Source organism: Notamacropus eugenii, chromosome 2, assembly GCF_028372415.1.
Source record: "Notamacropus eugenii isolate mMacEug1 chromosome 2, mMacEug1.pri_v2, whole genome shotgun sequence".
NCBI lineage: Eukaryota > Metazoa > Chordata > Mammalia > Diprotodontia > Macropodidae > Notamacropus > Notamacropus eugenii.
In genome coordinates this window covers 144,932,160-144,946,286 of record NC_092873.1, presented here as the reverse complement: position 1 = coordinate 144,946,286, position 14,127 = coordinate 144,932,160, and the positions used below count along the sequence as shown (strand labels likewise).

The 14,127-nt window shown below is 38.4% G+C and overlaps 1 protein-coding gene across 3 annotated transcripts in view; it reads left to right on the top strand.

The window, feature by feature from the left end:
• COL12A1 (collagen type XII alpha 1 chain) overlaps positions 1–10,579 on the top strand; it is a 135,370-nt gene extending 124,791 nt beyond the window's left edge. For 2 of the 3 annotated variants that reach the window (XM_072642623.1, XM_072642625.1), the window contains 6 exons: positions 3,769–3,804; positions 3,912–3,978; positions 4,112–4,300; positions 5,294–5,362; positions 7,009–7,179; positions 9,472–10,579. In XM_072642623.1, coding sequence (XP_072498724.1) covers positions 3,769–3,804; positions 3,912–3,978; positions 4,112–4,300; positions 5,294–5,362; positions 7,009–7,179; positions 9,472–9,656 — 717 coding nt within the window. In that variant the 3' untranslated portion in view covers positions 9,657–10,579. Of the gene's footprint in view, positions 1–3,768; positions 3,805–3,911; positions 3,979–4,111; positions 4,301–5,293; positions 5,363–7,008; positions 7,180–8,235 lie in introns of all 3 variants that reach the window. The other variant, XM_072642624.1, reaches the window with a different exon arrangement.
• Positions 10,580–14,127: the final 3,548 nt, after the last annotated feature.

The window sequence follows — 14,127 nt, the reverse complement described above, 5'->3', positions numbered from 1 at the left end:
AACAAATTAATCCAAATAGTAGCAACGTAGCATAGTGTAAAGCAGTCTGGCAGTGGAGTCAGGAAGGCCTGGGTTTAATTCCTGCACCTTCACATATACTGGTTATATGATAGTCAGTTAGTGCCCTAAACAACTTTCCCAGAGTATAAGTCACAGATGAGTTGCTTACCTTCATTAGTGGAGGGAGTTTCCAGGGTGGAAGCTCCTCACGCTGTTGAATTCATAGATAAGGACCAAACAATGCATGGCATTACACCAGTTTCAGAGCTGAGAAAATGATCCTTTCCCCCTAAATTTTGTAATGCTAGACTAACTTTAAAGTATGTGAGTTTATAATCATGATGAGGTTATATTTGATATATTCCCATGTTTACATAGGATTAAGTATGTATAGTAATAATGGAAAGATTGCTGAGTAAGTTAGAGGATAGTGTGTAAACTCAACAGATCATAGCTGGACATTAATCATTATAGTCAAAAATCCATTGTCTTTCTACTTAATTCACAAATTTTATTCACTTTTACCATGATATAGAGATAATAATTTTATATAATTCTATTACTGGAGCTTGAACATTAAAGGAAAGATTTATTGCTTCTCTTAGGGTTATAGTGACTTGTGAGCATAAAACAGATTTTTAAAAAAATCTAAGTTTTAAAATTTAAAATAATTTTAAAAATTATTAGACCCAAATCTTGGAAGTAGTCCTAATCACAGTATCTTTATAGAACCATGGATCAATAACGCAGGAGTTCTTAGAGACAATTTATTCCAGCTCCCTCACTTTAAAAATAAAGAAATTCAGGCAAAGCAATTTGCTCAAGGTCAAGGTAGGATTTGAACTCAGGCCCTTTGACTCCAAATCCAGTGCTCTTTTTGCTATAACATGCAGCTTTGTTCTATATAAGAGTTAATGATTTTTATAAAAGTCTAGTGCCTTAGAGAAGGAAGGAAGGATTGAGTTCTCTAGGGCTGTGGAGTAGAACCTCAACTAGAGAGATCATATATTAGTTCTCATTTTTCCTTTCCCATCCTTCCGAGGCTAAAAGCAGAATGAAAAGTAGGATAGCAAGGCCAGAGGAGAGGGAATTAAGACGAGTTGATTCTTGAGTCTTTTATCTCCTCCTCCCCACCCCCATCTTAACATTTGCAATGGTTCATGCTATTTTTAATAGCATGTGAGTCAAGGCCCAGTTCAGTTCAAAATCACAGTAGGTATCTCACTATGAATGACAGTCAACGGTAGCATAAGAAAGATGCACGAGATAGAATTCAAGGGCACTTACTTAATTTAAAAGATTGCTTGTATCTCCTTTCTTGGTATCATTCCTGGGATCAGCCTTAGGTACCCATTTTTACTGATAATTATGAGGGAAGAAAGACTCTTGGTTTTCTCCACTGAGGTAATCATTGTGACAAAGTGCTTCAGAGACACAGTAAAAAGAGTTGGACCAGAGGTATATGTGGGCACAGTAACAGTGCCAGAGACTGAGGAGTTTCTTTCCAAAAGCAATGATATTCAGTGTGGAGTCATAATAGCATGGGTGGGCAGAAATACTTTCCCTTCTTCTGGGCAGCCAGAATATTCTCTCTCTGAAGAAAGACTTTGACATAATGATCTATGCCTTCATTAAACCAAGTCGGATGACTGGAGTGTGCTTCTTTGGCACTACACCCCTAGAAAAAAGGAACCACAGGGTTTCAAAGCCCTAGCAGACTTTGTAACAATCAATTAGCAGCATTTCAATAATTCCATTCCTGATTTTAAGTAGCTCCCTCTTCCAATCAGAGAACCTGAGTATCAACTCTGTGTTATCCCCAGCAACCATTTTCTGGGAATTGGATTTCTAGAAATAATTGCTAGTGCCCTGAAGATAAACTCCTCAAGAACAGAGACCAGAGCTTCAGGAGATGGTATAAAATCCTCTGTCAGCTCCTAGAGCATGCCATACAGGGTCATGAATCGAGGAAAAAAAATAAATCCATTTTGATAGATAAATATGTGTTTCATTGTCCTGCTATATAATGGGTTATTCCTTGCCTACTGGGCATTGAATTGTTTTTCTAAGAGTGCTGACAATCCTTGCTGAATGATCCACCTGCCCTTATTAGGTTCTCTTTATGACGAAGATATGCATGGCAGATGGTGGGGTTAGAGATATAATTTATGACCATGGAAGGGCACCAAGGCCTTACAGGGGTCAAGCCTATGACTTTGTCTTTTGGTTCACTAACGCTATAGGATCGTATAACTGTAGATTGAAGGCAGAAATGGACAGGAGAGACCATCTGGTCCAATGCCTTCATTTCACAGATGACAGAGACAAAGAGATGAAGTGACAACTAAGATCACATTCAGGGAATAAAGAACAAGACAGAATTTGAACCCAGATCCTTTGCCTCTAAAGCTGGGCCCTTTTCCATTGTACTGTAAAATGTAATGTAAGAATATTCGTCATTAAAATTTCTTTGAGTGGTTTACAGTGCTGTGTGAACAGCACATGGCAGGAAGTATCATAGGATTACCACTTCTACTTCTGCTTATGAAATTCATGAAAACAATTATATGGAAGATGAGGACCTAGTCAAAAATTTGAAATTTGAAAAGGAAAAGACCATGTATCCTAATGCCAAAAGCCCAAAATATGAGCCAAACTGCTAACAGTTTTAGAAGCAGTTATAAAAGTTGCAAAAGGTTAATGTGATCTGGTATATAAGTCCTAGATTATTTAAGATTAGATTTAGTCTCTTCTATCCCGTCAACAATTGTTGTCTTTGAACATTCTTTAGAATATACTATGGAATCATCATCATGGCTGACATTTATATGGAACTTTATAGTTTGCACAGCACTTTCCATATGTTTAACTTGTCTGATCCTGACACCACCCCTGTGAAATTGGTGCTGTTATTATTCCCCTTTTACAGATGAGGAAATTAAAATCTGAGGTTAAGTCACTTGCCCAGCGTCATACAGATAGTAAATGTTTGAGGCAGGTTTTGAACTGAATACTATCCATTATGATACAAGAGTTAACCTGGCATAGTGCAAAGAACACTGGATTTGGAGACAGAAGAGCTAGCTTTGAGTCTCAACTATGTTTTGTAACTGTTTGACTATGGACAAGTTGCTTGCCTTCACTGATCCTGTTTTCTCATCTGTAAAATGGGATAATAAATCACTTATACTACTTACCTTTTAGGAACATCAAGATAAAATACACTTTCTAAGCCTTTAAGTGCTATATGAAAGGGTAGCATGACATAGTGATTAAAGAAGGAGTCAGCCTGGGAATCAGAAAACTTTGGGGTTAAATATTACCACTCTCTAGTAGTGGCTGTTTACCCAGGGCAAGTTACTTAACCTTTCAGTGCTTCTGGCAACTCTCTAAAGCTACCTGCAAAGCAGGTAGAGGAAGCTCTTCCATCTGAAGCTTCCTATGCTGATGAGATGTAATAGCTAACATTTATTAATACTTTAAGATTTTTAAATCTCTTCACAAATATCTCATTCGATACAACAACCCTGTGAGGTTGGTGCTACTATTGTCCTTATCATACAGACGAGGAAACTAAGGCTGGGAGAAGTTAAGGGAGTTGCCCAAGGTTACACATCTAGTGAATTTCAGAGGCAGGATTATGAGCCCAAGTCTTCCTGCCCCCAAATTCTGCTTGCTACTTCCGGTGTCTAATGTGAAATAAAAGTGTTATAGAAATGTGAGTTGTTATTATTCAAATGAAATAACAATAAACATTATTTGCTTTAGGGTCCATCTGGATTGAAAGGAGAGAAAGGTGATAGAGTAAGTATTATGTAAAGTTTTATTCATATTGATTTAATGTGGTAAACATTAGTAGTCTGAAAATACAAAAGCATCAAGCTAACGATCTCACTTTTTTCATTATTCAGGGAGACATTGCTTCCCAGAACATGATGCGTGCAGTTGCAAGACAAGTCTGTGAACAACTGATCAATGGTAAATGGGTGAGAATGTCCAGTGGTTCGGGAGGGCAGATGTGAATAAAAAATGATTTCCCTTGTCCTTTCTTCCTTAGAGGAACAAACTCCCATGAATTTTTTTTAATGATAATACCTTCTTTCCATTAAAGGCCAGATGAGCAGGTTCAATCAAATGCTGAATCAGATTCCAAATGATTATCATTCAAACCGCAATCAGCCTGGACCTCCTGGCCCACCAGGCCCACCAGGAAGTGCAGGAGCAAGAGGAGAGCCTGGACCAGGAGGAAGGCCAGGGTTTCCAGGCACTCCGGGACTGCAAGGACCACCTGGGGATCGAGGTGGGTGATCAATGTATTTCTGCTGATTTACCATTTCTCCTGTTGATGAAAGGAAGAATTCAGAAAGCAAGATTCTGAGTAGCTTACAGAGGGTTGGAAAAGATTAAACTACATATCCTTCTTTAAAATAGGATGTTCTGGAAGTCCTGGCACAAAAGTTACTTTTGCTGATATTCCTGTGTCTTAAAGAAAGGCTTCAGGTCATACAGCTATATGTCTTAGATAATAGGAACTGGTTTCAAGTTAGCTCAGTCAAAGGCACATGCTTTTCTGAAAACAATTCTTGTTAACGTGGCAACTCTCTCTTGGCTCTCAATGGCTGTCATGTAAGAGCCGTAACTTTGTTAATTGGCGTATGACCATGAATAGCTCAAGTGACCTCTGGCAGTATGTTAGTTTCAAATGCAAGTTCTTCCAATTCAGGACCTGGTGTTGTCCATGCATTTTTGTTTAAATTGCATTTAACACTAGATAAATATAATTTTTTAAAAAGGAAACATCTGATTTCAGATGTTTCAAAATAATTACATGGATGCTGAGTAACTATTTTTGTTTTGTTAAGGTGACAGTTATTGTTCTATGCAAAAATTAGGTTTTTGTGTAACTGTGGTTATTTTGGCATTGCCTTGGTATATGAGTATTCTCAAACCTTTTTTTGGGGGGGTGAGTGGGTAATAAATTTTAAATTCTTTCATGAAAGGAGTACCATATGCAAATTTCAGTTCCTGTTTTATACATTTGAAATGTTTGTTTCATTCAAAATATTTTCCCTGACTTCTGGCCAGATTTGGTCCTTGGATGTGGGTCTGGGATTACATACAAATGGTCCAGAAAGAATTTGGCCCAAACATGGAACTTCTGTGAAAAATTAGATTCTTTTTTTCACAAAGGAAATGAATTATTTAAATCAAATATTATCAGTTAAGGTGGAAAATGATCAACTTCCTCATTTCCCTTTCTTCCATCCTATTATCAATCTCTTTCATCTTTTAGGATTACCAGGAGAAAAAGGGGAAAGAGGCATTGGATCACAAGGACCCCGAGGTCTGCCTGGACCACCTGGTAGGTCTGCTGCTTCTTAAATAACAATAGAAGTTCTCAGATCATACTTAACTTAGAGTTATACAAGTCATTCAAGTCCCTGTAGCATTGGACATGGGACTATATGTATTTTATCATATCTTGCCTAAACAACTATTTATGTGACTGGTTGAAAGATAATGTTTTAATGTGTGTGTATGTGTGTATGTGTGTGTGTGTACAGAGAGACAGAGATAAAGAGTGATGTCAAGGGAAGTTTAATTATATTTTATGAAGTTAAATGAGTAAAGGTTTATAAAGAACCTAATATGCACAAGGCACTGTGTTAAATCACTGTATATAATTTTAGCAATAAAGTAATGATACCCAGTAATATTGCACTTTCCATTTTTAGGTAAATCATAATGTTTTTGTTTGACATCATGGTCAGCATTATGTTCATAGGATTCATAGATTCAGAGCTAGAAGGGATTTCAGAAGTCTGGTCCAACCCCCTCATTTTACAGATGAGGAAATTAAAACCAAAAGTTGTTAAGTGATTTGCTCAAGGTTACACAGGCATGTTGTTAGGGGCCAAACGGGGATTTGAATTCAGACCTCTGCCTCTGGAGCAGCTAGGTGGTACAGTGGATGCAGTATCCAGCATGAAATCATGGAGACTACTTTCCTGAGGTCAAATTTGACCTCAGATACTTCCTAGCTGTGTGAACCTGGTCAAGTCACTTAACCTTGTTTGCCTCAGTTTCCTCATATGTAAAATGAAGTGAAGAAAGAAGTGGCAAATCATTCCAGTATCTTTGCTAAGAAAACTGCAAATGGGGTTACGAAAAATTGGATACAACTGAAACGACTGAACAAATGTCTGCCTCCAGACTTAGTGTTCATTCCACTGCGAAATCTAGCATTCCTAGAGATGTTCCCTCTCAAATGCTTGTGTTACCTGCCACATTATTTCATTCACTGATTCTTCATCAACATCTTGGCTGGAATGATTAGTTGTCCCAATGTTCCTGCCTTCAGTTGACTGAGTTAAAAATGGTTTTTAAATTATAACATCCATGAGAAGCTTGAAACAAATTGGAGTCTCATTTGGTTAGAGCTTTACGTTCCTGTTCACCGTAATATGATGTGGTCCAAAAACAACATTACCTCATCCATCTTGGAGCTGTTGAAAAGGAGCATTATGTACTACTGAGTAGTTTTAATTACAATCCAATGTGGTTGTCTGATAGAGTGGTTTCCCTTGAGATACTCATATCATAAAGAGAAAAGGAACAAACTAGAACATTCATTGATGTCTGTAGTTTGGCTCTAATCTGGCCAAATCCATTTTTTTTGTGAATAGAGCCTTTAAAAATGACGATGTTCTGGGAAACAACTGTTGATGAGTCATTGGCAAGGAGGTCCCATCACATTTTTTGGTTCACTTTGGTGGTTTCATATCGAAATATTTTCTTACCATATACTAGTATATTGTCTAGACAGTAAAAGTTCCAGCTATATTATCTTTAGCATACTTAGTTGTGTGTGTGTGTGTGTGTGTGTGTGTGTGTGTGTGAGAGAGAGAGAGAGAGAGAGAGAGAGAGAGAGAGAGAGAGAGAGAGAGAGAGAGAGAGAGAGAGAGAGAGAGGAGAGAGATATGTACATTCATACAAATCTCAAACTAGGTCCACAAGGAGAATCCAGAATGGGTCCACCAGGATCTACAGGCTCAAGAGGTCCTCCTGGTCCCCCTGGTCGTCCTGGAAATTCAGGCATCCGGGGTCCAATTGGTCCACCTGGATACTGTGATTCATCCCAGTGTGCCAGCATCCCTTACAATGGTCAAGGATACCCAGGTATGTCTTTGCTATTTTAGGAATCTGTAGTCAGTTTAATGAGGTGGGCTTCACAGAAATACTAGGATGACAGAATATAGCTTGATTTGAAGATAACTCGATGACTGATTCAGTTAGCCCTGTTGCTTATGAGAAAGAAAAGTGTTTTCTTTAAGTTGCTAGAGAAGTAGGAATTTATTTTATTGTAAGGATTTAAGGGGCCATTTTCTTCTTCTCCATATATTCCCCCACCCCTCATCCCTTGATCACCAATGACACTGTAGTCTTTCACAGCACAAGGGTGAAAACATTACAGCTAGGATTTTTTCTTTTTTTTCTTCTTTTTCTATTAGTAGGAAAAGGGAGCATGCTTGTCAGATCCAATCATTAGAGTGTCAGGATTATTTATACAAAATTAGTACGTGGATTCAGAATTGTCAGTAAAGTTCCTATAACCTGATGCAGACAACTGAAAGTAATTCGCCATCCCACACTATCCATGAGAGGGATCCAATTACATTAATGGTCCTGAAGCTATTATTTGAAACAAACTAAATGTGTCAGGGTGAGGGGTTGAAGGGCTGCCATTGATTTCTGACCACAGGAGGCAATTGTGCCTGGTTTAGGCAGAATAATGACATTAAAGGTCAAGTGTGGTATTGTGAACTTTTTCACTTGTTTGTCCTGAAAGCATCTCACAAGTAGTAGAAATGATACAGCTGTTGGATATTGTTTGCCACTACCAAATAGTGCATGACTAGATGAATATCTATATATCTATGTAATATGTATATGTATATATATATATATATATATATCTCAAACTCCAAATAGTGATAGATTTTGAAAAAATGTATTTTAATACAACATAATATTCTAATTTAATTTGATATGAATGAGAGAGATTAATATTCTATATGCATCAATACTGTTGCCAAAGAGCAGTTTTGTAAAAATTATATAGATATATGGATATACCTTAACCATTGTATATTTAGATGAATGAAAGTAGATATGTTAATTTTTTTTTGCACAGCAATTCAACTTTTAAAAACTATCATCTTTGACCTGTTTCAGGTTCCGGCTAACAAATTTTCTAAGTCGCCAGTGCTGCTTACAGTTTGAATACATGAAAATCCTGTTTCTGAGATGTTTGCGCACGTGCTTATTAGGAAATGAGTCTGTATGGAAATGTCATCACAGATATGGTTAACGAACCGCGTTGGCATCATAAAAAGGGGAGACTCTATATACTAACTCTTGAATGAGAAAAAAGGACAGTGGCGTCCACTTATAACTGTTGCATTTCAATCGTAATGTAGACAGCAACTGCAGATGGTAGTTCAGACCAAAACAACCAACTGAAGCCTCGTTTCTGAAGGAGGCACATAAAACTACTAACCAGTGGAAGTAACACCATTTCAAGGAAAAAAATTAACCTGGTCAAAGAGAAATGTCTTCTGTAAATAATAAACTAATTGTGGCTTGTAAATGATTTGTATGGGATTCTGTCACTAAAAACACTTACCATTTCTATGAAAAGCTTCTGCACCAAAGCCTGCTGCTTGCTGTCTGCCAGAATAACACTGTAGGAAAACCTTTAGTCTCTTGCTTGTTAGCAATGTATCTGAGTCAGGGCATGTGCCTTCTTTTGTATATGTAATCTTGTTTGGGTCCTGTAATTGCCATCTTCTATACCAAAGTTTTGTTTTTTTTTTAATAACTACTTCTTTCTCTTTTGCTGTTGTCATTGGTGTTTCTTGACCACCAGCTGTAACTCAGTCTGACATGAGGAACAGCACCTGAAAATGATGTGTACTGTATATTAATCCCTGGTGATAGCTAACTTGTACAGTTGTTTTTGACCTGAAGAGTTCAGTGTTTAGATGCCAATCAAACTTCCCTTAACATGGCCAAGTTGTTCTTTGAACTGATGGTTTCGAATACCATGAATAGCTATTTTGGTACCTACTGAAATACCTATCCAGGTACTATTACGTTTACAGTGCATTGGGCCCCAGGGCCATGGCCCTCTCCAGGTGTTTTGTACAATACTTGTATTATCATCTGCTGGATCATAAAAACAACACCAACAAAAGAGTTTTTTGTTAAAGCCTTTTCAGTATTCTTTATTACCCCCAAATTGTGTGTGAAAATGGAAGTAATCAGAAAACTGTTAACTTATATATTTATGGTTTTGAAATTAAGACTGGATTAACATGGCATAGGGAGACTGTAGACCTGTTGCTGTGCATGTGACTTCCAAATCGTGACTTAACTGTAATGTTGAATCGGACAACTATTTTCAACCAGAGCCTTATGTGCCTGAAAGTGGACCCTATCTCCCCGAGCGTGAGCCCTTCATAGTACCAATGGAGCCAGAAACGACAGCAGATGAGTATGAGGACTATGGAGCTGATATGCCACCAGAAGGATACCCTCCCCAGATGCGCCAGAAAAGATCATTATTGAGGAAACCAAGGAAAATAAGACCATGAAACATGTCTTTCTTTTCTTGATGCAGGGGGGAGGGGGCGGTGGGAATGGGTAAGGTGGGATGGTGGAATTTTCATTTGGGTCGTGTTCCCATTTGCAGGACTGAGAGAATGTGCCCCTTTTCTGTGATATTTCCTTTTCAGCATTTCCAGATGATGAAACACACCCCCTGACTGTCCAGCACCATGCTTTGGCAGGTTGGGTCATAGGCGGGATGGGATCTATAGAAATAGGTTTACTTATGAAATGCTTGTAAAATACTTTGCTTCGCAGATACTGGTTTGAATTTGATGTTCAGCTAGCCCAGTGCAGCAATGAAAATGAAAAAAAAAAGTAAAATCTCCAAGCTTGTAGCTACTACTTAGTTTGGGAGGGCAATATTGATTTTAGCAACAGTCCTTTTCCAAAGCTGTTTCCCCTTTCAAATGCTTTATCTACAATTTAGTCAGTTCACAATTCATGTTGCTGCCCTAATAAAACAAAACAAAACAAAACAAAAAGCCACTCCCTTGCCATTTTTTATCTTATTTTTTTCTCTTTAGTTATATTTTAGGGCATATACTGCTCTTATACATCTCCTTTACCAACCACAAACCTTAAGCAATGTAGCTGGAACCATTGTATCAACTGGGTACAGTTTTATAATGCCTTAAATCTCCTTGATTTAGACACATTAACATTTATGCCAAATTGCAGACAATCCTGCAGAGACAGAATTGCATGTTTGTGTTGTATATTTAGTATGGATTTTTTTTTCAGAATATAATGTTTCCTAGTTATCAAAAGCAGTTGGAAAATGTTTGCAAGACTATGGAAATAGAATTGCTGCTTTTATATTTTAACTGCAAATTGTGAATTTCACTGCCTTATATTATTTATTTCTGAAACAAAAGAGGCATTTTTCAATAAAACTACTGAAAATTGACATGGTCTCTTGATTCTTGGATGGGATCTTCTTGACTTTCCATAATATTACTGCCACAAATAGACTGGAATCCTTGGAAAGGGCTGCAAATTCCTTTTGTTCCTTTTATACTTTATGCTAAATATTTTGTAGAGTTTTTATGCTATATAGCTCAGCCAAAGAAAGTGAGAGCTATGAAAACCAAACCAAACAAAAAACCAAAAAACCACCCAACGATTACAAAGGCTTTATTAGGAATGTAAACAACATATGGGCTGGTCCAGAAAATAGCTAGGTAGCCTAGGTTACTCCCAATTAGGTATTCTCAAACAACCCACCTAATTACTTATGTAATTAATCCCCTATGCGGTGCAGCGAATAAAACACTTTATATGCTTGGTACAGATTTTTAGACCCAGTGACAGCTTCTGTCCTCTGGACTTACATGTCAGTTTGGTTGGACTTTTGATTGTCCTACTTTCTTAGCATCTCCAGAACCCCAGTTGGCTTTATGTTGGTTTCTGATTGATACTGATGAGGAGCATCAGGAAGACTGAAAGAGATGGCCAGATTTCTCTTAGGTTGACTCAGAAGGATCATGGATCAAGGTGCAAAAATTTATTTTCAATTATTGGCTCTTTATCCACCTTTATATCACCAATGAACGGATTCTCTTAACTTATTGCTCTGCAATCAGCAGTGGATCATGGAGCAGCATGGACAATCCAAATTAATGGCCAAATAAAAATGAATATATATATCCAGCTTTAAGATGTAGATTGCCAGTAGAAGGTTTCTCTTCTTCCCCTGAAAGAGGAATCCATTGTGCTTCTTTGCTATAGGACTTGTTTCCCTCAGTGCCAATTATGATGCAGGTCTTTCCTATGCTGTAGTAGAGCTGGAAGGTGAACTCAGGTACTTTGACTCCAAATTCAGCATGCCTTCTGCTCACCTTGCTGCCTCTCTATATAAATATATATGTAGCATTGATCCTCACAACAACTCCATGAGGTAGATCGTATTATCTCCATTTTACAGATAAGGAAGCCAAAGCTTGGGGAGGTTAAGTGATGAATTACTTATTGGTCACCCAGCTAGTAAAGGTTCAAGTTGAGATATGAACCTAGGTCACCCTGGTCCTCAATCCACTGCTTTATTCATTATGCCCTGTTTGTTGTTGTTGAATTGTTTTTCAGTTGTACCCAACTCTTTGTGACCCCATTTGGGATTTTCTTGGCACAGATATGGGAGTGGTTTGCTGTTTCCTTTTCTAGCTCATTTTGCAGATGAAGAAACTGAGGCAAACAGGATTAAGTGACTTGTCCAGGTTCACACAGCTAGTAAGTTTTTGAGGCCAGATTTGAATTCACCAAGATGAGTCTTCGTGACTCCATTGTGCCACCTAGTTGTTATTAAGCCATGATGGCTAATGAAAGTAGAAAGAAGTGTCACCTGTTGAGGAAATAACCTGAAACTTTGTTATTATTAGCATTAAACAAAGTTCTTGGGCAGAGTCTCATAAAAGCAAACACCTGACAGAATGGGTTGGGTTGGCCTATGACTGTCAGGGGTTACTTTGCAAGACTGATGCTTTGCTGAGAGTGGTGGTGTTGGAAATTGTTGCCTGTCATCAGACTCAAATTATCCCATTGATTGTAATAAAAGTTATCTCAACTAGAATAAATAAAATATATCAAATGCCCACCATTGGAATGCTACCTACAACTATAAAGCAAACCAGATGTGAGGCATTTTTGAGAGTTAGTTTTCTGATACATGCACATGTATCTAGAGGTAGCATAGGATAGTGCATTCAAGCCCTCCTGAAACATACTGGCTGTATGACCCATGGTAAGTCTTCTCACCCTCTCAGTACCCCAGGCAACTTTCTTAGACTATAAATTACATTGTAGGTACTGATTTTCATTAATAGAAGAAGGTTTTTCACTGAAAGTTTCCTAGACTAATGAAATAAATGACCCAGACTGTGTCATTCATATCTCTCTGTCTCTGTCCCTCTCCCCTCCTCCACTGTCTGTCTTTGTCTCTGTCTTTACATAATGTATACACACACACACACACACACACACACACACACACACACACACACACACACACACACACACACACACACACACACACACACACACACACACACACACACACACACACACACCCCCTTTAGTGTAACTGTCCCTGGAAAGTCTCTTCACATTTCTCAAGTGAGCAGGTACAAAGTGAGTCCACGTACAAGTGGAACCTTTGAATTCCAACTACAAAATCACTGGTGTTTTCATACGTCTTTCTCCCTTAATCTTATTTTTTCATTAGGGCAGCTAGGGGTGCAGTGGATAGAGCACCAGTGCAAGAGTCAGGAGGACTTGAGTTCAAATCTCACCTCAGACACTTGACACTTATTACCTGTGTGACCTTGAGCAAGTTACTTAACCCCAATTGCCTCATCCTGAGTCATCTCCAGTCATCCGGATAAATATCTGGTCACTGGATTCAGATGACTCTGGAGAAGAAGTGATGCTGGTGACTTGCACAGCCCTCCCTCACTCAAAGCAAAGTCAAGTGCAAGTCATGTCATCATTTCTCTGATGGCACGGTCTTCTTCAGCAACCAAGGATATTTTATACGCACACATTTTTCGTTATGAGCATCTCCAGTCTCTTCAGGCATTTTTCTTTTCTCTGTTCTTTAAAAGTCTTATGTAGGATTGTGGTGCTTGATCCTTAACTTTGAAGGGAAGTAGGAATTCTAAGAAAGGGCATAAGGGAGGAATAAATTCTAGGCCTGGGCAAAGGCACAGAAATGAGAGATGGGATGTTCTGTGTGATGAACAGCAAGAAACTCAGTTTAGCTGGACCAAAGGGTTCATGAAAGGGAGATTGGAGCCACTAACTCCAATTCCAGTACCCTTTCCTACATCATAGTAATGAAAAGTGAAGATAGCAGATACATTTGCATGACAACTGTCTGACATAGTCCCACTTTGCTCCTTGTTATACTCTCAGCTTGAGCTTCTTCTGGTTTATCTGTCTTCTCTCCTATCCACTTGTTTTCCTAATGTGCTGCTAGTTTATATAAAAGACTATTAGTCTTTTTCAAATTGATGAAGTGAGGACCTGAAAACACCAATGCACAATTGCTTAATATGCTTCAGTTTTCTAGTTGGGTGCATTGGCTCATTCCCCAATCCTAGGAAGAGCATGGGACAATGTGAAGAGTGTTGGCTCTGGTGTTAGAGGTTCTGGGTTCAAAGTCTGCCTTGGACATTACTGGATGACTGAGCAAGTCACTTCACTTCCCTATGTGTCAGTTTCCTTTTCTGTAAAATGGACGGGTTGAACTTGAGGGCCTTTAGTATCCTTTCTAGACCTAGCTCTAATTCTATGATCGTTCTTCAAAGGAAAAAAAATGAAGGCACTGGCTCTCTCCCTTCCAAACATCAGCCATGAATTGATTTTCAGTTTTGTATGAGAGATCCCATACAGGGGATGTAAGCTGTGTGACTAATCCAAAGAGGAGAGACTGGAACTTAGAATTTGGGCATAGTCTGTTAG